The sequence below is a fragment of the Cetorhinus maximus genome, chromosome 3 (assembly GCF_964194155.1).
Source record: "Cetorhinus maximus chromosome 3, sCetMax3.hap1.1, whole genome shotgun sequence".
NCBI lineage: Eukaryota > Metazoa > Chordata > Chondrichthyes > Lamniformes > Cetorhinidae > Cetorhinus > Cetorhinus maximus.
Window position 1 is genome coordinate 200680820 of NC_135881.1, and position 25857 is coordinate 200706676.

Below are 25857 nucleotides of genomic sequence, written 5' to 3' on the forward strand. Positions count from 1 at the left end.
CTGATTCATGAACTAACTTTATGAAGACAAAAACAAAATACTGTAGATGCTGGAAATTTGAAATAATAACAGAAAATGTTGGAAATACTCAGGTCAGGAAAGAGAAATAGAGATAATGTTTCAGGACTGAAAGCCTGCGTCAGAACTGGAAAAAGTTAGAAATGCAACAGGGTTTAAGTAAGTACAGAAGTGGGGAAAGGGGAGGAAAGAACAAAAGGGAAGGTCTGTACTAGAATGGAAAACGGGAGAGATTGAACGGCAAATGGGATGATGGTGCAAGGTAAAAGGAGATAGTAATGGGATAAGTAAAGAAACAAAAGATGGATCCAGAAGAGGTGTAAATGGGGATAGCACAGATGCTATTGAAAGAATGGGGCAAAGGTTATGACCTGAAATTGTGAAACTGTGTTGAGATACAATTTAACATAGAAATGTGACTTTATACATTTTGGCAGAAAGAATGAGGAGAGGTAATATAAACTAACAGGTACAAATCTAAAGGAGGTACAGGAGCAGAGACCTGGGGGTATATATGCACAAATGGTTGTAAGTGGCAGGAGGGGTTGAGAAGTATTTTAGAAAAAGCACATGGGATCCTGAGTTTGATGCATAGAGTATAAAAGCAAAGAACTTATGATGAACCTTTATAAAACACTGGTTTGGTCTCAACTGGAGTATTGTGTCCAATTCTGGGCAACACACTTCAGGGATCATGTGGAGACTTTAGAGAAAAGATTTGCGAGAAATGTCTCCAGGGATGAGGGACTTCAGTTACTCGGATAGATTGGAGAAGCTCAGATGGTACCCCTTAGAGAAGAGAAGGTTGATGGGAGATTTGATAGAGTTGTTCAAAATCATGTAAGGTCTAGACAAAATAGATGGAGAGGTACTGTTCCCATGGGCAGAAGGGGAAAGAATATGAGGACATAGAATGAAAGTGTGATGTGAGGAGGAACTTTTTTTATGCAGTGAGTGGAATTGGAAAGCACTGCCTGAAGTGGAGGAAGATTTGATTATACCTTTCAAAGAATTAAGTAAGCACCTTAAGGAAAAAATTAGCAGGGTCACGGAAATGGCTGTTGAGTGGGACTAACTAAAATTGCTTTTGCAGAGAGCCAGCATGGACTCAATGAGCCAAATGGTCTCCTTGTGTGCATTCTATGATTCTAATGAGTCCAGTAGGATCTAAAATGCCAAATTGAAAGTTGAGCTGCTGTTGTTTGAGATTATGTTGGATTTCATTAGAACAGTGTAAGAGGCCAAAGACAATGGGTGGATAATTAAAATGGTAGGTGTACGGATGTTTGGAGTCACGCTTGCAGGCTGAACAGGGATTCTGGATAACTTTATTAAGACATGTTTTACCCCCAACCCTCTCCAGCCCTTTCACTGAGGGAAATCTGTCTAATTTTAATGAGCTTATTACTAATTTGATGAGGCCAGATTGGCAATTGAACTTGGGTTTTTCCTGGACTGTATGGCTCAGCATTGCACAGAGCTGTCCATTTGTACACTGAGCAAATGAGCTGCTCACTGGACTGAAACTTTAATTAGACAATGAGCAACTTTTTTTTTTCATTTTGTCACGTTCCTTCCATTCAGTGCATAATTGAAATTATGTCCTTGTGCTTTGATTTTTAAAACCATTTTCATTCCAATTTGTTCTTAAATCAGCAAAAGCTGAAACCCAAACTAAATGTGGTTTGGCAATATCAGGGGGACTGTCGGATCACTGTGCTGTTGGCAATAGTTGAATTGGAGGATGCTGTTTGATCTGAAGTTTTGTCACTGCAGTGCTGAAGGAGATTCCATCAAGGTCTATGTGAGAGTGCGACCGCCAGCAAAGAAAACAGAATTGTTTACTGATGGAGACCAAGGGCTGTGTTTGGCAGTTACCTCATCAAATACTATCTGTCTCAGTTCAAAACCTGAACCCAAGATTTTTACATATGATCATGTGGCTGATATGGACACTACTCAGGTACAGTAGAAATAAGATGAAACTTGGTATTCTACAGTGAGCAGATATCTATTTTAATGCAGTGTTGTGGACAAATATAGAGAGGAAGCATGATTGATTCCTCCAAATTTTTTATTGAGTTCTTTTACCACCCCTGACCCATGTCTTGTTGCTTCTCCTGACTGAGGGGCCAGGTAGGTTGCTGATTACATGCTTTGGTTGCAATTGACCTGACCATAGCAATGTTGGTGAGTAATCAGTGTTGATTTTTTTCAATTTATATGGTTATTCTTTTGCTCCACCCACGCACTCTGTATTTTATCAGCTACTACCAAACATTGACTTTATTTCAGCCTATGATAGCATTGCTGAGGTCAGAAACGCTGTATGTGGACAATTACTACCCACATCTCAATATGGAGTAGAGTATTGAACCACAATATTGTGTCCTCTCTTTCTGTGCATTTTATGGGTGTTTTTTAAACCTGTTCAATCTTATAACGCATGTCAGCATGCTTAAGGATGGTATTGCACTATGCTACTAATCCAGCTTTTCCTACAGCCAAAAAATGGACATTGCAGAATCAATATACATTGCAACATGCTATAACTCCTATACAGTCTAAAGTCTGGGATATGACCAAAAATGTGTAATGTTGGTTTGGCATGTAGCAAATGCTTTGCAAGTTGAGTTTTATTTTCTGCTTTAATATGTTTGGAAATATGAATATGTACAGCAGTAATATAAGTAACAATTCAAAATTCCAAAGAGAGAAGGAGGGAAACGCCACTGGCTTGGCAGGCAGCAGATACATACCTGTGATGTGTTCTGAAAGATAGTGGTAAACATCATATTGCATTAATTGTACTGCTTTCTTTTTTAGTTTTTGCTCACAAATTCTGATAAAGACTCAGTTCAAACTTGTGTTATATCTACATGTAAAATTTCAACTTAATTAGTTTACATTTATTCATTAAAGAGCCAGAAATAGGAAAATATCTAGTAGAGACAGAACTGGCATTTAGGTGTCCTTTTTTGTGTTGGCATGATTTAAAAAAAAATGCACAGTATGCTTTGACTGCCAGACTTAAAGGTTGCACTGATGTTTCTCGCTGATATATTTTTGCGGTATCTTTTCCCTTTGTTTTTTTTTAAATCGGCTGATGAATTCTCTGCTCCATAAGCTCCCATACCATGATCACCATCATAATAGCTGAATTCAAACATGGGCACCTTTGGGTAGGCCTCTTTAGGTGAAAGGTGGGAATGCTGTTAACTATTTTACTACGTTTCAAAAAAAAACTGAGGCTTGCATTTGTATAGCACCTTTCACGACCTGAGAATGTTCAGTGTTTTACAGCCATACGGACATATGAATTAGGAGCAGGTGTAGGCCATTCAGCCCCTTGACCCTGCTCCGCCATCCAATAAGATCATGACTGATCTGATGTGGCCTCAACGCCACTTTCCTGCCTATCCACTATACCCTTGGGTTCCTGTCTAATCGGTCTAGCACCTTAAAAATATTCGTTGACCCGCCTCTACCGCTCTCTGGGGAAGAGTTCCACAGACTCAACCCTTGAGAGAAAAAAATTCTTCTCATCTCTGTCTTAAATGGGAGACTCTTTATTTTTAAACTATGTCCCCTACTTCTGCTCTCTCCCACAAGGAGAAACATCCTTTCAGTGTCCACTTTGTCAAGTCCCCTCTGGATCTTGTATGTTTCTTTATTTTTCTAAACTCCAATGGATACAGACCCAACCTGTCCGACCTTTCCTTGTAGATGGCCTCCTCATCCCAGGAATCCCAATGAGTGAAGTACTTTTTAAAAATTGTTGTTTGTTGCTTTTGCAACATGGGGTCATGCAATAGCCAGGCCCCACAAACAACAATCTGGTGATAACCAGTTTTCAGGTGTTGAGGGATAAATATTTACTTGGTTTTGAGGTTGTGACAATTTAGTCGGTGATGTTTTAATAATACATAAATAAGAAGAATGCACAGTGTTGTAAAATGATCCATGTGCCTGGAAAATGTTGATTAAATATGCATTTTCTTACCCTCCATTCTGCAGGAAGCCGTATTTTCAGCCGTGGCTCGGGGCATCATTGAGTCTTGCATGAACGGATACAATGGTACCATTTTTGCTTAGTAAGTATTTTGTAAATTATTTTACAATGAAATAATTTGTTTGTTAAAAAGAGTTGTAAGGGTGTTTCTGCATAGTTTTTAAATTACAATGAAGTGGTGAAATAGGATATCAAGGAGGTTGCTGGAGTTCCTTCAATTTCTGTCTCCATGGATTAAAGCTTTTAATTTTTGATGTTAAATTTGATTCCAGTCAGAAATCATGATGCCGTGTTGATAATATGTATTTTGGCGTTCCCAATGGTGTTACCAATAGGTATGTGCCTGCAGCGCACACCTGTGCTGATTTAATACCAGTTGGTACCAAATTGGCATTGGTACACTGAGGATATCTGTTGTAAGAGGTGTGTTATTTGTGTGCTTTGTGAATGCATCAAATGTTCTTTGGATGGTATTCCTGAGAACCATCATTTTTTTGCATTTCATAACATGCCTATCCTATATTGTAAACTGGACAAAGTTGTTGTGTGATGTTGCAGGTTTAAAGTAACAGATTGTTATGCTCGAGGCCCTTGGAGCTCACAATGTCATTGACTGCCAGCTTCAAGCCCATCTCTACAGAATCTCCAGTCCAGCTTCTGTCAATGTCACAAACTGATATTGTTTGACCGAGATCCTCACGAATGACATCCTTTGTGACTGTGACCATGGACCATGTCCTCCTCAGTCTTTCTGCAAAGTTCAACGCACTGATCATGTCCTTTTCTATCAAGACTATCAAGTTGCCGAACTGCTTTGGACTGCTTTTGCATGGTTTCCACTTCTAACCATCTAAATGTGGTCAGCACATCTCTGCTGATAGCTTCAGTTCCCTTCCTCATGGAACACAAAGGATTTACCCTTTCCTTTCTCAAGTATATGCTGCCCCTTAAACATCATCTGCAGGCTTCTGTAGGTACTGCTGATGACATTTAGCTTTAATTCTCCACCACATAAACATCTCAGTGCTACCAGACTGCAAGTTCAATGTGTCACAATTTTTCAGCTGAATGTTGGTTTGATGAAACCATTTTTTTGCAACCTGGAACAAGATTTTCTGCTTTGGTGCTGATTTAACCCTTTCTTTGGTTTTTGCTCAAGCTGAATATGACCATGTGTAACTTTTGACATCGTATTCAACTTCAGCTGAACCCCAAACACCACATCCTTGCTCTTGTCAAGAGCACTTTCTTCCATATCCACAATATTGCTCCATTGCCACTGCTGAAAACCTTATCCTTGTTCTTCTCATCTCTAAATACAATAGTTTCCTTGCTATCTTTTGTTTATCCACACTGTGCATCTAATTTGTTCAAAATGAAGCTGTCTGATTCTTGTCGTGCTCCAAGCTTTTTTTGCCCATCACTCCCATTTTTGCAACACTACATTGGCTCCTGTTCCACAGCGTATTAAGTTCAAATATTTGGCCTTTAAATTACTTCAAGGCCTCAATCCATCCTATCTCAGCCACCTTTTTGCTGTCCCAACTCTGACTTCCTTTTGAGACCATGTATGTCTCTTTTTTTTAATCTGAAAGAGGAGTAATTTTTCAAGTGCTTGTTTAAAAATGAATGTTCAGTGGAATATGATGAAGTAGGTATTAATTTTCAGGTTGTTCTACTGAACAAGGAAGGCTGACTAAATTTTTAGTCTGTCTTTAAAGTTTCTCACTCGTTTACTCTCACCCACCCAAAATATTGCATTAAAGTCAACATTGTGAAGAGTGACTTACGAAAAATGATATTTCTTTTTCTAGTGGACAGACTGGTTCAGGGAAGACGTTCACAATGTTGGGTATGTACACAATTTTAAACTCTTCTTTATATTTTAATTGCTTAATCTGTCAGATGATGAAAAACCTGATGGACCAATAGTTAGGAAGCTTTGATTCAGTGAGAGACATTGCATCTGGAAAATCTGTAGTTGCCAATTTAACCTAATATTGGGTATAGTATACAAAAATCATCCTATTAGAAAACATTAAGATACCATTTTGAAATGTTAATATATGGTGACACATTATTTCATGATTCTTTATATCTTACCTATAGATAAGTAATAAATAAAAGCTACTAATGATGTGTGCAAAGAATTGTTGCAAAAATCTTATACAGAGATTGGCTTGCTCTTGGTTTTTAAGTTGTTATTTTGGTCTCTTACTCCCTGCTGTGTTTCAGTTGTGGTTCAGTTGCTAGCACACTTGCCTTTGAGTCAAAAGGTTCAAGTCCCATTCCAGGACTTGAGCACAAAAATCGAAATTGACACTCCATTGCAGTACTGAGGGAACGTCGCACAGTTGAAGGTGCCATCTTTCGGATGAGATGTTAAAATGAGGCCCTGTCTGGACCTCTCGGTGGACGTAAAAGATACCATGGTACTATTTCAAACAAGAGCAGAGGAGTTCTCCCCTGTGCCCTGATCAATAGTTACTCCTCAATCAACACTAATAAAACACATTATCAGGTCATTATCACATTGCTGTAAGTGGGAGCTTGCTGTGTGCAAATTGATATATTTCCTACATTACAACAGTGACTACACTTCAAAAGTACTTAATTGGCTGTAAAGTAGTTTGGGGAATCATGGCTGTGAATGGAGCCGTATTTATGCAAATTAGTTATACAAGGCATTGGTGAGACCACATCTGGAGTACTGTGTATGGTATTGGTCTCCTTATTTAAGGAAGGATATAACTGTGTTGGGTCAGAGAAGATTTACATAACTAATACCTGGAATGGGAAGGTTGTCTTATGATGAAGGGTTGGACAGGTTAGGCTTGTATCCAATGAAGTTTAGAAGAGGAAGACGTGACCTGATTGAAACATTTAAGATCCTGAGGTGATCTTGACAGGGTGGATGTGGATAGTATGTTTCCTCTTTGGGAGAATCTAGAACTAGGGGTCACTGTTTAAAAATAAGAGGTCACCCATTTAAGACATGAGAAATGTTTTCTCTTAGATGGTCATAAGTCTTTGGAACACTTCCTCAAAAGGTGGTGGAAGCAGTGTCTTTGAATGTTTTTAAGGCAGAGGTAGATAGATTCTTGGTAAGTGAGTGGGTGAAAGGTTATCGGGGGTAGGCGGGAATGTAGAGTTAAGGTTACAATCAGATCAGCCATGATCTTATTGAATGGTGGAACAGGCTCAAGGGGCCGAGTGACCTATTGCTAGTCCCAATTTGTATGTTAGTGTGTATGTTTTTTGTTTAAATTTATTTATTTTTTTGATACCTTCATCTACTCAATTCCACCAAGGTTGGAATTTTCTGTTGGGGAATGACTTGTATGGATTTCTGTGCTAAAATTCCATAACTTAATGGATTTAGACAATGGACTGTAGGGGTTATTTTGAGAAGCTCAGCTTTCTAACCTCATTATCTACGAGGATGTTGAAAATAGAGTTTGAATACTATAAGACTAATTATGGAATCCTCTGCTTCTGTGCAGCATGACTCTATGCTGGATGCATTGCCATGCAAAATTATCCCTTAGGGGATCATGTACTCGTTTGTTTTCACCCATGTTTACAAAAGTACAAAGCTCAAACCTTATTTTTATAATGGTAATAAATATTGTGTTTTTTGTTTTCAGGTCCCTCTGATGATTCTGAGAACTTCACTCATAATTTGAGGGGCGTAATCCCTCGCAGTTTTGAATACCTCTTTTATTTGATCAATCGAGAAAAAGAAAAGGTATCTCTTAGATTTTATGCTTTTTTTTACATTTTTTATAATGTAACATTTACAATTGCATAAAGTGTTGGACTTGAAATATCGCAAAGCACTTCAGTGAATTACCATGACTTGGGTAGACAAATGCAGCATCTGTGAATGACTAGTTAATCTGTGTTTTAATGTTATTAATTGAGGGAGGAATGTTGGCCAGGACACGGAGAACTCACTGTTCTTTGGTAGTTCCTATGGCTCAGCTGGACAATATTTCAACATAACACCTCATCTAAAGCATGGCATCTCTGAGAGTTCACCCTTATTTCAATACCGCAGTGGTCTGCAAACCTAGATTGAACCCAAGTCCGGTATTGTGCCAGAATGTACAGCTTTCTGAACCACGTTTGTTTGTTTGTTTTGTATCTTCCCACTATCCCCCAAAGGGAAAAATGTGTTTGTAAGTGTTGGAAAGACTAGCAGGCTGTTTATCAACCTGTTGAGCCAAATCATGAAAGCTCCTTCCATGGCCAACAAGTCCTGGAGTGGACTTAAACCCGGAGCTTCTGGCTCAAAGGCAGGGATGCTACCTACTGGGCCACAAGACTCCAGTCACAGGTGAAAAATAACCAACAACTGAGCCAAGCTGTTCAATGAGATTTTCTTGAAATTTAATAATCTACTTCTATATCCCTTAATAGGCTGGTGAAGGCAAGAATTTTCTGTGCAAGTGCTCCTTTATTGAGATTTACAATGAACAAATATTTGACCTGTTAGACCCTGCTTCATCCGGCCTATTTCTTCGTGAAAACATAAAAACTGGGGTCTTTGTAGAAGGGGTGGTCGAACAAGTTGTAACTTCAGCAGCTGAGGCCTATCAGGTAATTTAGTACCACTTCACTTACAATGGTCCAATCTTAATGTAGACACTTTGTTTAGTAGTGATCACACAAGTTCTACTGTTTTATTTTACCAGTTGGCCAGGTCACTTGCTGTAGCATTTTTTGAAAGTATTTTAAAGAGGATTTTTTTTTATATTCAGGTGTTTTTCCAGCGGTTCATTAAACGCTCAAAAATGGTGTATTCTGAAAATGCATCAAATTTTATCATACTGTTAACTGCAGTGAGTGGTGCTGCAGTAGATTAATTGTTGATGTTTAAGCTTCTGTGCTTGTTTAAAACTCTATATAAAATTCTCATGGCAAATGAAGTAATGGCATCAATCTACTGATTGTGGCATTGAGCAAGACTATTTACTAAATTGCTAAAGTGTTTTTAAGATTTGCATGTTACCTTGTCCTTTTTTTAGTTTATGAATTCAACTATAATTGACCATTAACTCGAATTATCCTGTTTGTCATGAAAACCTGTGCTTTAATTGAGCAATGTGATGACCACAGTTCTAAAAATGGTACTGGATGTTAATGAGTCCACTAGATTAGGACCCAAGGAGAAAAAGAAATTAGTGTATTTAAAATTACAATTGCGGTTCGTTAATATACAGGAATTGTGGGCAGGTGCAGAAAAGGAATAAAACATTTTCTAATTTTTGATAGGTGTTATCCATGGGATGGCGGAACCGAAGTGTAGCTTCCACCTCAATGAATCGCGAGTCATCACGGTCTCATGCCGTCTTCACAGTTATCATACAATCAAAGGAAAACATCAACAACCTAGTTAACATCCGAACATCGCAGCTGAACCTGGTTGACTTGGCAGGGTCAGAACGACAGAAGGATACACATGCTGAAGGGCTTCGGTTAAAGGCACGGACGATTTTACATCTTCTGTTTAACAATTGCAAATTACAGGGACCAGTTACTGCATCATACAACTGGAGTCTTTCATATTCAAAAGATGCTGCAGTTACAATAACTAGGGGCTGGATATTATGCTTCCCCACTGTTGGGTTTGAAGGAATGGGGGAATGTAAAATTTAATGGGTGGCCTTCCCATCACCTAGCTGCCCCCCCCCACCTTTGCCCCCTGACCTTTTATGGGGGGCAGGGAAGGCATTGGGTGGCCCATCTGCCCTTGGGCCTGTTGAATCCCTTCAGTGGAAGATCAATGGCCACTTAAGGGCTCCATCCCACTCCATCAGCATTTTAGCCACGGTTGGGGAAGGCGTACGCCAAACGGGAAACGCAGCAGCTTTAGCTGCATTGGCTAGTGTCGGGCAGGGATGGTCGGGGCGGGGGGGGCTTCTTTCCGGTTCCACTGAGCCCATTGTATGCACACGCCTCAAGGTCAACCATCCCTCCCCACCCTTAACCTTCCCCGCCCCCAAACTCCCCTCACTGAGACTCCCCAATCCCAGATTGCCTGGGCTTCTCAGCATGGGACTACCTGGCCATCCAATTGGCCAGCAGCTCCATGCTGGGACCTCCCACCCGAGATAAAGGCAGAAGTCTCACCTGAAAGCAATTAACGTTGCTCCCAGCGTTACATTGTCGCGGGACAGCTGTTGGGATCATGGGTAGTTTTCCCCACGCACCTGACTTTTTAGCTTGAGGGGGCAGGGACCTCCATGGTGCCCTGTGAAATCCAGCCCTAGTTATTAGAACTATTTTGCCTACATGGATAGATAGGGGCTTTTACCAAGTACAGAAATATTTCAATGTATGCATGTGATCGAATTCAAATGGCATCTGGGCAAATCTTGATTCCAATTTTAAAATTCTTAAAATTGTTTCTCACCAATCTCATGGCTGATTGAGCACCATACAATTATTTTACTTTCATCAAGCTACATTATTTGAAAAATTATGAAAATTAAAGCAGAAGAATTCTATGTCTTTTTTTTGTTATCACTTTTCTTTTTTCTGTATGTTTTAGGAGGCAAGCAGTATAAACCGATCACTGAGTTGTCTGGGACATGTTATTATGGGCCTTGTTGATGTGGCCAATGGAAAAAACAGACATATCTGCTACCGAGATTCTAAGCTGACATTCTTGTTGAGGGTAATGTAACTGTTAGATTGTTAAATATTTGGAGATTTTAAACAATTAAAGGATTCTTTTTCTGCTCACAGGTTAAATAATATCATTTTGTAACATTAAAAATGATGTATCATTCATCATAAACTTTATTTTGGAAGTGGACACCATGCTTTTGGATAAGTGGATCTTAGATAATATTTTAACAATCCATACTGATTAAAAATATAGAAATATTGACAAATCAATAGATAGCATATCTTGAGGAAGCCCGTTTACTAACAGCAGCTTAGCTATAACAGATTAATGAATAATTTTGTTGCAGGACTCTCTTGGAGGAAATGCGAAGACTTACATTATTGCAAATGTTCACCCTGGGTCACGGTGTTTCGGTGAAACGCTCTCCACGCTTCAGTTTGCTCGTAGAGCTAAGCTAATCAAAAATAAAGTGAGTTCAAGTTTTTGATTTGTTCAATGTGTATCTCTAATGCTGGCTAACCAGGTTACGGTTATGCATCTTTATCATGTAATTAAGAACATGTAATAATTTGGCTGGTTACGGAGCAGTTGAGCCATACAAACCAGAAAAGTTCAATCTTCAGTGTAGGTTAAATCAGCTGGTGCATAGTAGAAGCCTTACAGCTGGCTTCAGCATCCAAGCTACGGGTGAGGGAAATGAGGGTTCAAGCTTCTGATTGTTCTCCCTTGATGGAAGTGTTTGTACGTAAGCATGGTGCAAGAAGTGTAGCAAGCTTGGTTGTAGTGTCTTCAGCCAAATAGCCTGCTGACATCCATTGTCTAGGATCTCACATTAGATAATGTAGGACCCCTGTACTCTTTCAAGAACTAATATCTTTTTAGAAGAGTACAGGGAAGATAAAAGTTAATTTTTGAAAACCTGAATGTAAAGGGTTATATTTCATTCTGTAAGCTTTATGATCTCTTTGTAGCTTTTGATTTAATTTTTTTTTCTTTTGAAACTGAACTGCAATGATCCATGTGGATGCTGTCTTTTAAATAAAAACATTATATCAGTCAACCAAAGGCAAGATGGCTAATGCTGTGCAAGAACATCTTATAAAATTATTGCCTTGTGATTATTTGGTTACTGTTAGATTGATGTAGCACCAACTTGTTCCCTCTTCGTTGTAGGCCATAGTAAATGAAGATACTCAAGGCAACATCCACCAGCTACAGGCAGAAATCAAGAAGCTGAAAGAACAACTTTCTGAGCTGTCTAAAGGACAAATATCACAGGGGGAAGAGGCTAAGAGAGGTAAGGAATCCAGTTAAGACGACAGACTTTGAGGAATAAAGGATTGGAAGCAGCTTTTAAGAAAGCTGCTGAACTTAATGAAGGAACTTTTATGTTAGTGGACCAAATGCCTGCTGCAACCAAGTGGCTTGCTTTGGGGTCTAACTGATTCTTCAGTTGGCCACAGGAAGCATACAAAGACCGTACAAATCCATAAAACATCAACCAGTTAATTGCTGTTGAGCAGTTTGCCTTGGCTTGCTTTACTTAAATTGTTTTGGGTTCAAGCAAAAACACTTTTGTACTAATGTGAAGCGTGCAGTCTATTGAGTAAAGCTAATGTAGCTTCATGGTGACTGAAAATGTTTTTAAAAATCCTAAAAGTTTGGTGAATGCTTTCTTTCACTCTATCAGATGCTGTTTCTGTGGATGAGCATGAAGTAGATGACAGTGAATGGAAGAATCGTTTTCTGGAAGCCATGCTTCTCTGGGAGAACAGTGAAAGTCAAAATCAGGTTAGATCCCAGCTAAATTTCTTTCCCTTGGAGGAGAGGGCAAAGTAATCTCAAATTGAAGCAGTACGTATCAGCAGCAGCAAGACTTAATAAGTGGCAAGTAATATCCGTACCACACAAGTGCCAGGCAATGACCATCTCCAATGAGAGAGCATCTAGCCATCTCCCCTTGATAGCCAATGGCACTAACATCTCTGAATCTCTCACCATTAACATCCTGGAGGTTACCATTAGCCAGAAACGGAACTGGACCAGCCATATAAGCACTGTGGCAACAAGGGTGGAGACTTTGTGCTGAGTAACTCACCTGATTCCCGACAGCCTGTCCACCATCTGCAAGATGCAAACCAGGAATGTGATGGAATACTCTCCACTTGCCTATATGAGTGCAGCTTTAACAACACTCAGAAAGCTCAGTGCAACACAACCTGCTTAATTGGCACCCCATCCACCACTTGAAATTTTCACTCCCTCCAATCCAGCACAAAGTGTGTCCCATCTACAAGATGCCCTGCGGCAATTTGCCAAGGCTCCTTTGACACGATCTTCCAAACCCCTGACCTCTGCCACCTAGAAGGACAAGGGCAGCAGATGCATGAGAATACCACCACCTGCAAGTTCCCCTCCAGGCCATATACCATCCTGACTTGGAGATTTATTACTGCCCCTTCTGTTATGGCACAGTGGATGGTAGATGCCGAACTGCTCAAATCCCAGAGGGAAACTTGAAACAGCTGTCACAACTGTTTTGCAATTTGTATTTTATTTCGAGATACATGCCTTGAATTCAGTAGTAATAAGTCCACCAAGACTTAGAGCCTTTTTATAAAACTAAATTAAACATTAATAAAAGAAAAGGTTTTAAGCGCATATATATGTCTACAATTTACTACTATAATAACTCCTAATTTCCCTAATTAACCTGGCTCCCAGCTACAGCTCTGTTAAGGCAACAGTAAAAACAAATAGATTAAACAGACCCAGGCAAAGCACACAACACCCTGGACGGTGATATTCAAAGTGAGTTTTTTTTAGCTTCTGTTCCTGTAGACAGCAACTTGATACCCAGAGGCTGGAGGCTGTTTACACTTGTGTTATATCTTAAAATGCCTTCTCCCTTACACATAACCTAATCTCCTTCATGCATGTTTCTCCATTTTTAATGTAAATTCCATTGTTCCAATATGCCTTTGCAACTTTACCATTCTCATAATATAAATCTTTCATAGTATTCATATTATCAGTAACTTTTGTGAAAAATAAACACAGTATTTGGCTTTGCTTCTTCTGGCTATTTGTAACATCTTACCATCGCTTTGAAATTCAAACTAACCTAATTTATCTATAAATGAAAATGTTCCTCACACCTCACATTCTGTAACTTCAGCCACGTTTACGTATTTAGCATTTCAAACTTAGCTTCCTTTTTGATAACTCAAAACCTCCAGGCCAGCTGTCTCCAATTCAATTAAATCCCCCCGCCCGCCACACACACACACACATATACACACGCACACACACACTAATCCAAACCCCACTATTAACCTACCTTTACAATAAATCACAATATTACGGAAATTATTATATTTTCATGGCACTTCACTGTTGTTGGATCAAAATCCTGGAACTTTCTCCTAAAGAGCACTTTGGGTGCACATACAGAAGAACCTGGATTGCAGCAGTTCAAGAAGTGGCTCATGACCATCCTGTTGAGGGAAGCTAGGGATGAGCAGTGAATACTGACGTTGACAATGATGCTCATATCCCAAGAACAATATTTAAAAAATAAAGCTGGCTGATTTTCAGCCATTTTAATTAATTCAACCAATTTGGGTTCATTTGATTGGCAGTGATATTGACTTTTCTCTTTATAAATGTGACAGAATCTACTGCAGGGTGGAATTGCAGTAGCACTTAAAGTAATATTGTCCTAGACCTGTTGCACAATGTAGGAATCAATAACTGCATGATCTCTGCTGATGCTAGTCATATCCCAGAAAACAATTGACTGGAGAGACAGAAAATTAGGGAATGTGGAAAAGAAAACATTCCTCCTATTGCTGAAAAAGCTTTTGTGTCTTGTTTCTTTATCCCATTCTTGTGTTTCAGAACCTGAAAGAAAAAATTGGTCAACTTAAAGATGTGTGCGCTAAAAAGGAAAAGATACTTCAATCAAACAAAATGATTGTGAAGTTCAGGGAGACGAGCATAGCACGACTGGAAAAGTTTCTGAAAGAATCCCAAGGAAACCTACCTCCTGATGAAAAGGATGCAGAGATCATTGAGCTGAGGGAAGAAATTCAAACTTTGAAAAAACAGGTAGGATATCTAGATAGAAAGTGGCCTGCTTAGAATTTTAACTCCAATATTTGTCTTGAAGCATCTTCAAATAGAGTAATTCATTTGAATTGCTAACTTCTTAAACTATGAAATCACTATCTTTCAACTCGGTTCAGTGAAGCAAGAGATTGAACCAGTATATTTGGCTAACAGTTTGAGATGAATTTAGTGCTGTTGGTTGTTATAGTTAACTCGCAGTCCAAGTTAATGTGGCAGCATGCACTTTTCCATGCATGTTGTAGACTGGAGCTGTGGATAGTGATGTTTTATCCAATGTTTTTTCCATCACATGACTGACCAGGAATACCTCCCATTCTTACCACCTGCCACTGCCTTGTGTTCGTAGAATTTCCAGGTTGATACTCAAACCTGTTTGGCCATGTTATGAACACACCAACCTTGCCCATCAAGTCCTGGAGTGGGATTTGAATCTAGAGTTTCTGGCTTTGAGGTAGGGACGCTACCCACTGGACCACAAGATCCCCAAATGATTAGTAACTTCTGATAAACTATGCAGTTGTAGTAAGGTGACACCTATGTTTTTTTTAAAAATAAAATGGAATACCAAAAATGTAGTTGAATTCCACATATACTTGGAGCAAAGGAATCTAAAAGTGCATATCCGTAGATCATTAAAAGTAGCAACACAAGTTAAAGTAGCCATAAACAAAGCACAGATTCATTTTTAGAGGAGCAATTGAAAAGCATGTAAATTATGTTAAACTTATATAGCACCTTACTATAAAAGCAAAATGCTGGAAATTTGAAATAAACACAGAAAATGCTAGAAATACTCAGGAGAGAGAAACCAAGTTAATGTTCAGATCTTTGACCTTTTGTCAGAACCTTGGTATAGTATAGAAATTTGGTTAGACCCTACTTGGATTGCTGTGTATTTTCTCCTCTCTGTATTGTGAGAAGGATATACAAGCATGGAGATGGTGCAAAAATGATTTACAGGCATGTTACCAGAACTAAGAAGGTATAATTATCAGGAAAGATTGAACAGATTGGGTTTCTTTTCTTAAGAAAAGAGAGTGACCTAATAAAGGGCCTTATATAAACCCCCTTCATAATTTTAGAGAGGGCTTCCACTTGTGGGGAATCCAAAACTCAGGGCCATAATCAGACAATAGTCTTTAATAAATTCAATAAAGAATATAAAGTAGTTAGAATTTGAAACTTATTTATCACATGAAGCAGTTGAAAAAAATAGCATAGATGCCTTTAATGGGAAGCTAGATGAACACATGAGGGAGAAAGGAATAAAAGGATATGTAGACAGGGTTCGTTGACTAGGGTGGAAGGAGGCGCGTGTGGAGGATAAATGCCGGAATAAACCAGTTGAGTCAAATGTTCTTTTTTGTGGTGTACACTCAATGTGATTCGTATTGTAGTAATTTATAATATCTTGTGCTACTAGATTGAACAAGACCCTCGGGTTGCCAGTTATGCAATGGAGAATCGTGCACTGCGGGAAGAAAACAAATACCTAAACTCCTTGGAGAGTGTGAAACGTGCTAAGGAAATTACTTTACACATGGCAGCAGAATTGGAAAGGGCATTTTTGGAAGCCTCTATTTCTGATAAAAATAGCGAAGGTAAATATACTGCATTTTTACAATGTTTGTAATTTGACATGCAATTTGCTCGACAAAGCTGCAGCCTGAGAAGTGACTACTAACATAGCGTCAGTATAATCAATTGCCATACTTGTATTCTTTTTGCTGTTCCTGATTTAGCACTAATATCTGGCGTGTTGTTCCCTTGAATTGTAATATGTAAGAGATGCTTTGTCAATTCATTTATAAGGTCAGACCTTGTACCAGTCACCCGTCAAAGTTGAAAACGTCTCTGCAGTATCACAAGAAAGACTTAAAGCTCGACTTCTGCAAGCACAGAGTGACATATCTTCTGTGAAACAGGAATATGAGGAGTTTCAGGAGCTGACCAAGTAAGTCAACTAGTATTTGTTTGAAAATTTCTACCAAATAACATAGTGCTATCAGTCTTAACTGCAGTTATTTTGTTATCGTGTTTATTCACTTACTTCTTTCATGAGCTGGCCAGGGAGGTGAAGTAGACAATGTTCAGCAAACCTTTCCTACCCCCTGCCTCATACTGGGGAGGTGAGCAGTGTGGTCCTGAAAAGAGCTGCTCAGGGGCTGCTGAGTTCCGCTTCTTCCATCTAGTGAAAAATGACCCTAAGGCCTGAGCTGCTGTCTGCAGGTTCACTGCCCCAGTGAATCCACACCTGCTGCTAGGTCGTTTGTCCATCGCTGCAGGACTTGAGAGATAGATAATAGATTTCAGATAATAGAAGGATGATAAACATGACTTGTGTGAATTGGATTGTAGCAAGGGAGGGTTGCACATCGTCAGCCTCACTCTCTTGTCCTGACCTATCTTGGTTCAGTTGCAAGACAAATCTAGATGGCTGGGGATAGATCCGGATGCAGTGGATGACCATGACGTCTTGTGTGCCTTGTTGAGCTCTATGGGTTCCACAACATGGTGCTTCAAGACCATTGGAACTTAGATTGGTCTCAACTGCCCAATCTGCGGGAATCTGTCTTCACGTGCCAGGGTGGACCAATCCCTAATTTGCCACCAGTAGGAGGCCGATGGCTATGCTCACCTGGTTTGGCCCGCCCTTTGAAGCAGTTTATTGGGGTGTGGCCACTGTCGTGTGCAAACAACTACTTGGAGCTACAGGTGAGAGCCGAGTGAAGGTGAAGTCCAATACAGGATGAGCCATTCCAAAGAGCCTGCCTGTGAAAGATGCTACCCCTCCATTTTTCTTTTGTTCATTCATGGGATGGCTAGGCTAGCATTTATTGCCCATCCCTAATTGCCCTCATTCAGAGGGCATTTTTAACAGTGAACCACATTGCTGTGGGTCAGGAGTTACCAGGTAAGGACAGCAGATTTCCTTCCCTGTAGGACATTAGTGAACCAAATGGGTTTTTTTTCACAACGATTGGCAATGGTTTCATGGTCATCATTAGACTTTTAATTCCAGCTTTTTGTTGAATTCAAATTTCACCATCTGCCATGGTGGCAATCGAACCCGGGTCCCCAGAGCATAACTCTGTGTCTCTGGAATACTAGTCCAGTGACAATACCGTATGCCACTGCTTCCCCATTACACTTAGTTGAATCAGAAAGCCGTCGACCTTTGATCCAATGCAGACTGCAAAGCCTGGAAGAGATTCTGCGCTGCTCTGAAATTTGCCTAAGGGACCCAGTCTAACTGGTTCATCATCAATCCTCAGTGCTGACAGGTCAACACTGCTCACAGAAAAAGCCCAAATTCTAGAAAGATGAGCAGTGACTTTAACCACATCCTCAATCGGCCTTCAACCATCAATGAAGAAGCAATCCACGGGTGCCATCAATTGCTCTCTTGACCCTCTCAAGCTGTTAGAAGTAACAAATGTCATCAAACTCCTGACTAGCGACAAAGCTGTAGGAGCTACTGCTTATCCCAGCTGAAGTCTACAAGGCTGGAGGTCAATGTCCGCTCAAGAAGCTCACTGAACTCTTTCGATTATGTGGAAGCAAGGAACCATCCCGCAAAGATGCCTACATTATCCACCTGTACAAGTGGAAAGCAGCTGGCCAATCTTGTGGCAATCACAGAGGAATCTCACTCCTCCCCATCACCGGCAAAATCGTTGCCAGAATCCTTCTGAACCGCATGGTACAGGATCTGATGCCAGAGAATCGGTGTGGTTTCAGAAAAGGTCAAGGAACCACTGATATGGCGTTTGCAGTTAGACAGTTCCAGGAGAAATTCCTAGGCAGAACGTGGACCTCTACACCACATTTGGTGGAAGCTAAATCCATAAATAATTTTAAAAGGCATTTGGCTTGGTGCTCTGGGGTGAGGTACTTTGAGGATTGCAGACAAAAATAGGGAGCTTGAGACTAAACATCCCTGCGTTTTCAAAAAGTCAGCACAGATAGAATGGGCTTAATTGCCTCCTTCTGTGCTGTAAATTTCTTGACACAGTTAGCTGGAGGGCATTTGGAAGTTAATGGAGAAATTCGGCTGCCCTGAGAAATTCATCACAATGGTTCATCAGTTCCATGACTGCGTGCTCATGCATGTGCTGAATGATAGTGAGTCTTCTGACCCATTCCTTGTCACTAATGGAGTTAAACAGGGATGCATACTAGCACCAGCCCGCCTCTTGTTTTTCTCTGCCGTGCCCTTCAATACCTTCCATGATGGCGATCCTGGTATTGAAATCTCATCACACAGACGGCAAGCTGCTCTGTCTGTGACAACTCCAGGCAAAGACCAAGGTCTCCAAGGTCATACTTCGCGATTTCCTGTTTTCCAATGTGCACGAGCTGCTGGTTCAGAGTTGGCATGCAATGCAGCATGGACTTGTTCTCCAACGCATGCAACAACTTCAGCCTTATGATTATCATGGGAAAAAAACTGAAGTAATGTACCTGCCTGTTCCACGAAACACCTATCTCAACCCCAGAGGGCAGAATTTTCTGGCTGACGTGCTGGCGGCGGAGCCCACACGTCAGCACTTAAAATGTTGTGCACTGATGTTGCGCGAGCATCCCGACGTCAGCATGCGGCATCGTGATACTTAGGTTGGCGGGCACGCTATGCAGTGGGACGCGTGCCCGCCATTAATTAATGGTCTCGTTAAGGCCCTTAACTTGCCGATCGTTGACGATTTTGAGGGGCCCGTGCGAACTTCGGCTTGGCGCACGGGCCCAATGGGCAGGCGGGTAGGTGATTTTTTATTAAAACTCACGCACAGGCGGGATATGTGGACTCAGAGGGGCTGTTCATGTTTTTCATGAAGTATTTAATGCAGAAAGTGTTTTAAACTTGCCTGTGTGATTTGTTAGCAGTTCACATCGATTTCCAAGAGCTTTTTGTGTACTTTAAAACCAGTCTGCAGACAGTTATCTTAATCGGGCCTGCAGCTTCCGGAGGCCTCCATTTAGACTGGGTATGGGCTCTGACATCTCCACTGGAGGCAGCTCCTCTGAGGAGAAAGGGAGGGATAGAATAAGGAGAGGCCAGGAGTGGACAATCAGCCTCCAGGGGAGCCACCTTTGGGAGGCCAGGCGCGGGCACAAGGGGAGCAGGGCCAAGAGGTTGTCCAAGGTGGAAGGGGCCGCAGAAGACGCCACTATCCTGCTGCCAGGGTATACAGGCAGCGAAACAGCTATTTCAATATGACTGAGGTGCAGTGCCAAAGGAGGCTCCGTCTCTCAAGGGAGACAGTCAACTATATCTGTCAGATGATTGGCCCTGAGATCTCCCCTAACTGTGTGGGTGGACACCCCATGCCAGCAGCTCTGAAGCTCACAGTTGCCCTCCACTTCTATGCCTCTGGCTCCTTCCAAGGCTCGGTGGGTGATCTTTGCGGTGTCTCCCAATCAGCTGTCCACACTTGTGTCAAGCAGGTTACAGATGTTCTGCTCAGAAGGGCATTGACCTTCATCAACTTCCGCTGCGACCAGGCAAGTCAGGCACAGCGAGCCAGAGGTTTCGCGGCTATTGCTGGCTTCCCTCGCGTCCAGGGTGCAATAGACTGTACACATGTGGCCATCAAGGCGCCAGCAGGTGAGCCCGGTGCCTTCATCAACAGGAAGGGCTTCCACTCCATGAGCATGCAGATAGTGTGTGATCACAGGTTGCAGATCCTGCAAGTTTGTGCAAGGTACCCAAGCAGCTCCCACGACGCCTACATCCTCAGACACTCCCAGGTGCCGGGGCTCTTCAGTGCTCTGGCTCTGCTGGATGGTTGGCTGCTGGGTGACGAGGGCTATCCCCTCCGAAGGTGGCTCATGACGCCACTCCGCCGTCCAAGAACAGAAGCTGAGGAGCGCTACATTAGGATCCACGGCACCACAAGGGCTGTGGTGGAGAGAGCCATCGGTCTTCTCAAGATGCACTTACGTTGCCTGGACCGCTCGGGGCGCACTCCAGTACCCCCCAGATCGTGTCTCTGTGATAGTGGTAGTATGCTGCGCTCTGCACAATCTTGCGCTGGAAAGGGGGGGTGCAGTTGACGATGAAGACCTTGACGCACTGGATGAGGCTGCAGATGATGAATCCAGCAGTGGCTCAGAGGATGAGGAAACACAGGGCGATGATGAGGGGCAGCACGTCGACCCGCTACTACACCAAGGAAGCAGGGACACCTGGGACAATTTAATCCAATGAACCTTCAGCTAGCTCTACACACATCAGCAGGACCAGCATTGCCTGGCACTTCCACACGTGGCACTTAGGTGCTACATTTTCCACCTCCATCAGCTGCAACTAAGGACTTAGTACAGAAACATCAATGTCCACTCAAACACTCATGAAATGTCTGTGAAACATACAAATGCAGCACAAAGGAAATACCCTCAGCCATGGTCAGAAAAGTGGACTTTATTCTGTCCAACATAAAACAGAAACATCTCTATGACAAACATAACTATTTGTTCCCTAATCTAAGGCCAAAACAAAATCACCAGTGACATACCCGTGGAGTGCCTAATGTGCCTTATGCTTTCGTTTGCGGGTGCTACATCTAGGTGCTGCCCCATCGCTTGGAGTGGTTTGTGAGACAGCCTGCTGACTTTGCTGTCCTGTTGGCATCAATGACCTTGGTGGGTGTCCTCTGGCCTGTGGAGCCTGTGATGGCCCCGCCTGGGAGGGAGTGACCAGTTTCAGAATTGGCACCGCCCCAGTTGTCGCAGCCTCAACGGATGCAACGTTAACTGGCAGAGGGTCGGAGAGCTGCTGCCCTCATCCGGAGCACCCTGAGAGGAGCTCGCAGCGACGACAGGCACCTGCTGCGCCGACGTGAGGTCACATTGGACATCCCTGCTCACCGCAGATGCATGGGCACCGAGCGCTGACACTTGGTGCCCGGAACACCTCCCACATTGGGAATGACCACCCGTGGCCATTACCGCTGTGAGGGCTTGCAGGTCAGAGCGTAACCCAATCAGAAGAGTGTCCATCCAATCAAAGCCCCTCTCCATGAGAATCGCCAATCTCTCAATGAAGGAAGCGTGAAACTCTGTCCTGAGGTTCATGCCTTCACTTACACTCTGCCTGGACTCCTCCACCGCAGAGACCAACTGAAGCATACCCTCATGCAACCCTGCCAGATGCAAACGTGATTCCTTTTGCTTCTCCTGCAGCTGCTGCATTGGTGACAACTCCAGAGGCACATCATCAGTGCCGGACTCAGCATGTGCCTGGTCCCCTACAGCCCTCCACCTGCTGGTGCCATCAGCACTCTCTGTCCCTGCCATCTCCTCCAGCGATTGTGAAGTGCCCTCTCCACTGTGACCCGGGACACTAGCTGACGTTAAATTCCTTACCGAAGTGTTTGTGGCTGCGCCGGTGCCTGGCTGGCTGAAATGATGTGCCGCAAGTTGCACGTCTTGGCCCTCAGGTGTGGAAGGGTGGCTCCAATATCGTTGGGCACGGCCATGCGGTGGTGATGCTGAAATTAACAACAAGGACAGTGCATCAGTTAGCGTTCAGTCAGTTAAACCTTTCATTCCCCCCCCCCCCAGCCTCATAAGTCGCTCACCCTTCAAGACCCTAAGGAGACGAACATTGGTGGGGTGGAAAAGAGTCAAGAGGAGGCCCAAACATTAAACGTGCATACAGATAGGCTGGTCAGATGGCCTAAGGAATGTTATGTGCCATTTGAGTGGGGAGAGTGCAGAGGTACCTGACCTGGATGCATGCTGGCCTGGATAGTTGCGGTGATGAGGAAACATTGCAAACATTTGCGACATTTGCCGTGGAGCACAGGAGATTGACAGGTCACATTATTGACCTTCATACCGTTAGGAGGGTCATAGAACAGGTGGGCAGAAGGCAACATTTCCCATTGTCCTGGGGATGAGTAAGGTGGTGGCATTTATTTAAGTTCAGTGCCATGAGGCTGACAGCTGAGGTGCTGAGGACCTTTTGGACAGAGTAATGTGGGGCGCACTGGCTGAAAGGGTGGCGGAGGTACCAACCCCACTAAGATGCAAAACGTCTTTGGCTGTGCAGCAGCGATACCGTGGCATGTTAGGCCATGGGGATAGTGGTCCCAAATGGGAAACGGCGATTTTGGAAGGTGCTGGAGATGCGTATCCTCAAGGGGATGAGGGACCTTTGTGTATGACCCTCATGTCAGAGTGTCTCAGTCTGTGACTGAGCAGTGTTGCAGCATTAACGATTGCAGCAACCATCAGTGGTTTGGATGGTGGGCATACAGAGTGGATGGGACTGTGGACCTCAAATACCTGGCCGCTGGACCCCAGCCTTGTCGCCACCTGCCACCCTGGCCGCCTGCCTCCTCCCCAGCTCTGTGGCCTGCTCCTCGAAGGTGGTGAGGCACTGGAGCAGGGCGTGCCCATCACCAGTCCTTTGGTGCTCCCTTAGATTGTGCTCAGTTTTTGCCTGCAGAACAGAGAAGAGGATTTATTGGGGCTGATCGCTAATGTACTCTTCACGCACACACTGCACCCCAACCACAGTGGCCCATCTGAGGCCCCAGCGGCTCCTGTCCACACTACTGGTGATCAGTCCCCAGAAGATAGTACGGCTGGTCCCAACCCCCTCCCCCAAAGGCCACCTTGGACACATTCGGTGTCCATCACTTTAAATAACACACGGGTCTTAGCGCCCATGGCAAGGAGGTGCAACTAGGTGCGACGCCGAGGCCAGCAGATGGCTCTTGGCCACGACACCTTGAGGCTCCCCTTCCACCCTCTCATCACCATCAATAAGACATGTGTTGGAGTTCTGAGTCTGTGTCTAGCTGCCTCTCCTGCAGGTTGCCCCCAGACTACTCAACTGTGACAAATACAAACATATGCTGCGGGGAGAACCCATCTTCTCCTCAACCACTAAGGCTGATGTAAGCATGGTCACTATCTGCCCACCCAGCGTGCGCCAAATGCCCAATCCAGTAACGACACTAAGACGTGGGCGGGGTGCTCAAAGGCTAAAGCTACCTGCTGGGTAAAATGGCCAAGGCTGACATGGTACTCACCCTTCCAGAGCGCAGCAAATCATTGAATCGTTTGCGGCACTGCGTTCCTGTGCTCCACACATCATCATGGGCGTTTTCTGCGTCACCCACCTCCTCCCACGCCTGCCTGGTGACATGGGGGGGCCCCCCATCCTCCGGATACAAAATATCCTGACGGCTGGGCACCTCTTGGAGGAGGACAGCAAGGCATGCATCTGAGAAGTGAGGGGCACAGTGGCCTCTCCTGCAGCCTGCCCCACCCCCCCTCCCCCTCTCCTGCTCCTGTCCTTTGAGAGCAGCCTGTCTCTCTCTGTGAGTGGCCATGGTGCACTGCCTCAATGAGGCTGCCTGGCCACTCTTTATACAGACTGCCAGTTCCCCATTGGAACCGGCGGTCTGAGCACGCTCGCCTCCGTAACGATTTTCCCGTTCTATACAGGAGTCCTTAACCCGCTGGGCGGGCCTTAATTAGCCCGTCCGCGCAAAATTGCGGCGCGGCCCGTTTCGGCGACGGCAATTGGTTGGGCCCGCCTGCGCGTCAAGGGCAAAATTCAGCCCATAGTTTCAGTCCATGACCAGAAGTGGGTAAGTTCACTTATCTCGGCAGCACACTCTTCCTGAGATGTCCATATTGACAACAAGACACACGTAAGAATTTCCAAAGCAAGTGTAGCTTTTGGCAGACTTCAAACATCAATCTGGGAACAAAGAGGAGTAAGTCTGCCTCCCAAACTGAAAGTCTATAGAGCAATAGTCCTGCCCACTACTCTATGCATACAAGACTAGAACTGTGTACCAGTGTCATGCCAAGAAGATCAACCACTTTCACCTGAGCTGCTTTCAGAAACTCCTGGAGATCAGGTAGCAGGACAATATACCAGACACTGAGGTGCTCTCCCGAGCTGGCATGCCAAACATCCACACCATATTAAGACAGTCAAAACTGAGTTGGCTGGTCATGTAGCCAAAATGCCTGACGCTCACTTCCCAAAGTGAATATTCTATGGAGAGCTTGAGCCTGAGATGCATTATCATGGTGATCAAAGGAAATGCTACAAGGACACTCTGAAGGTTTCACTTAGGAGTTTTGATATCAACTTTGACTTCTGGAAGAAACTCGCCCAGGATTGCTGCACTTGGCACAACCAAATAAAAAGCGGTGTGACCTCGTTCGAAAGCAAGCACATATCAGAGAGAAAATGCAAGGAGAGGAAATCCTGAGCCAGTAACTCATCCAAAGTTCAATTGTCTGTCTTATTTGCAGCAGAACCTTCCAGGCACAGATCAGCCTTAGCAGTCACCTTGTACTCACCGGAACCCTACCAAACACGCTAGATGAGGCACATGGTCACCTTCAGCTCAGAGGATGACCAAGAAAGACCCCTACTTTTGTGGGAAAGTTGCTTACTTTGAGTTGTGCCACTTCTAACTTAAGCCTACTCTGCATCACTCAACCGCTTAATGCTGCTGTTTATTCATGCAGTATGTGGACGCATTAACTTGGCCAAGATTGCACGTAAAATTTTAATGAATTCTATCCATCTCTTTATAATTTGAAGGTGCAACAATATAGAGATCCTTATTTGCCCCTTAAGAGTTAAATGAACTTATTTAGCGTTACCCTTTTTAATGCCCCTATAAAGAAAACCCATGAATCTCAATTTTCACCAGTCTCCCTGTTTGTTTCCAATTTCGTAAGTTTTGCAGAGATCGTCATAATTTGCATAGGAGGACAGTGTGTTGTGATGAAATACTGGAGTTGAGGTTAACTTGTAAATTCCAGCAAATCCTTGTAAAGGACTCTAATGCTGATTTTTGTGTTCTGATTTATATAAATTGAGCTTTGTATTACCTTTAGGAAGAAACAAATGGAACTGGAATCAGAGGTCCACACCCTTCAAAAGGCCAACCATCATCTAGAAAATATTTTGGAAGCAACGAAAGCTCTCACACGTCAGGAGGTCTCCCAGCTAAATAAGATGCATGCTGAGACAATTAAGGTACATATTCCTGGACACACATTCATTATTGAAGTAATG

At 43.1% G+C, this 25857-nt stretch overlaps 1 protein-coding gene across 2 annotated transcripts in view; it reads left to right on the forward strand.

Moving 5' to 3' along the window:
• Positions 1 to 25857, forward strand: part of kif15 (kinesin family member 15) — a 76810-nt gene that overhangs the window by 6697 nt on the left and 44256 nt on the right. For both annotated transcript variants that reach the window (XM_078539604.1, XM_078539603.1), the window contains exons 3-16: positions 1795 to 1981; positions 4036 to 4112; positions 5845 to 5882; positions 7678 to 7778; positions 8453 to 8632; positions 9308 to 9517; positions 10587 to 10712; positions 11014 to 11136; positions 11841 to 11964; positions 12358 to 12458; positions 14568 to 14777; positions 16222 to 16399; positions 16611 to 16752; positions 25677 to 25818. In XM_078539604.1, the coding sequence (XP_078395730.1) occupies positions 1795 to 1981; positions 4036 to 4112; positions 5845 to 5882; positions 7678 to 7778; positions 8453 to 8632; positions 9308 to 9517; positions 10587 to 10712; positions 11014 to 11136; positions 11841 to 11964; positions 12358 to 12458; positions 14568 to 14777; positions 16222 to 16399; positions 16611 to 16752; positions 25677 to 25818 (1939 nt within the window). The remainder of the gene's footprint in view (positions 1 to 1794; positions 1982 to 4035; positions 4113 to 5844; positions 5883 to 7677; positions 7779 to 8452; positions 8633 to 9307; positions 9518 to 10586; positions 10713 to 11013; positions 11137 to 11840; positions 11965 to 12357; positions 12459 to 14567; positions 14778 to 16221; positions 16400 to 16610; positions 16753 to 25676; positions 25819 to 25857) is intronic.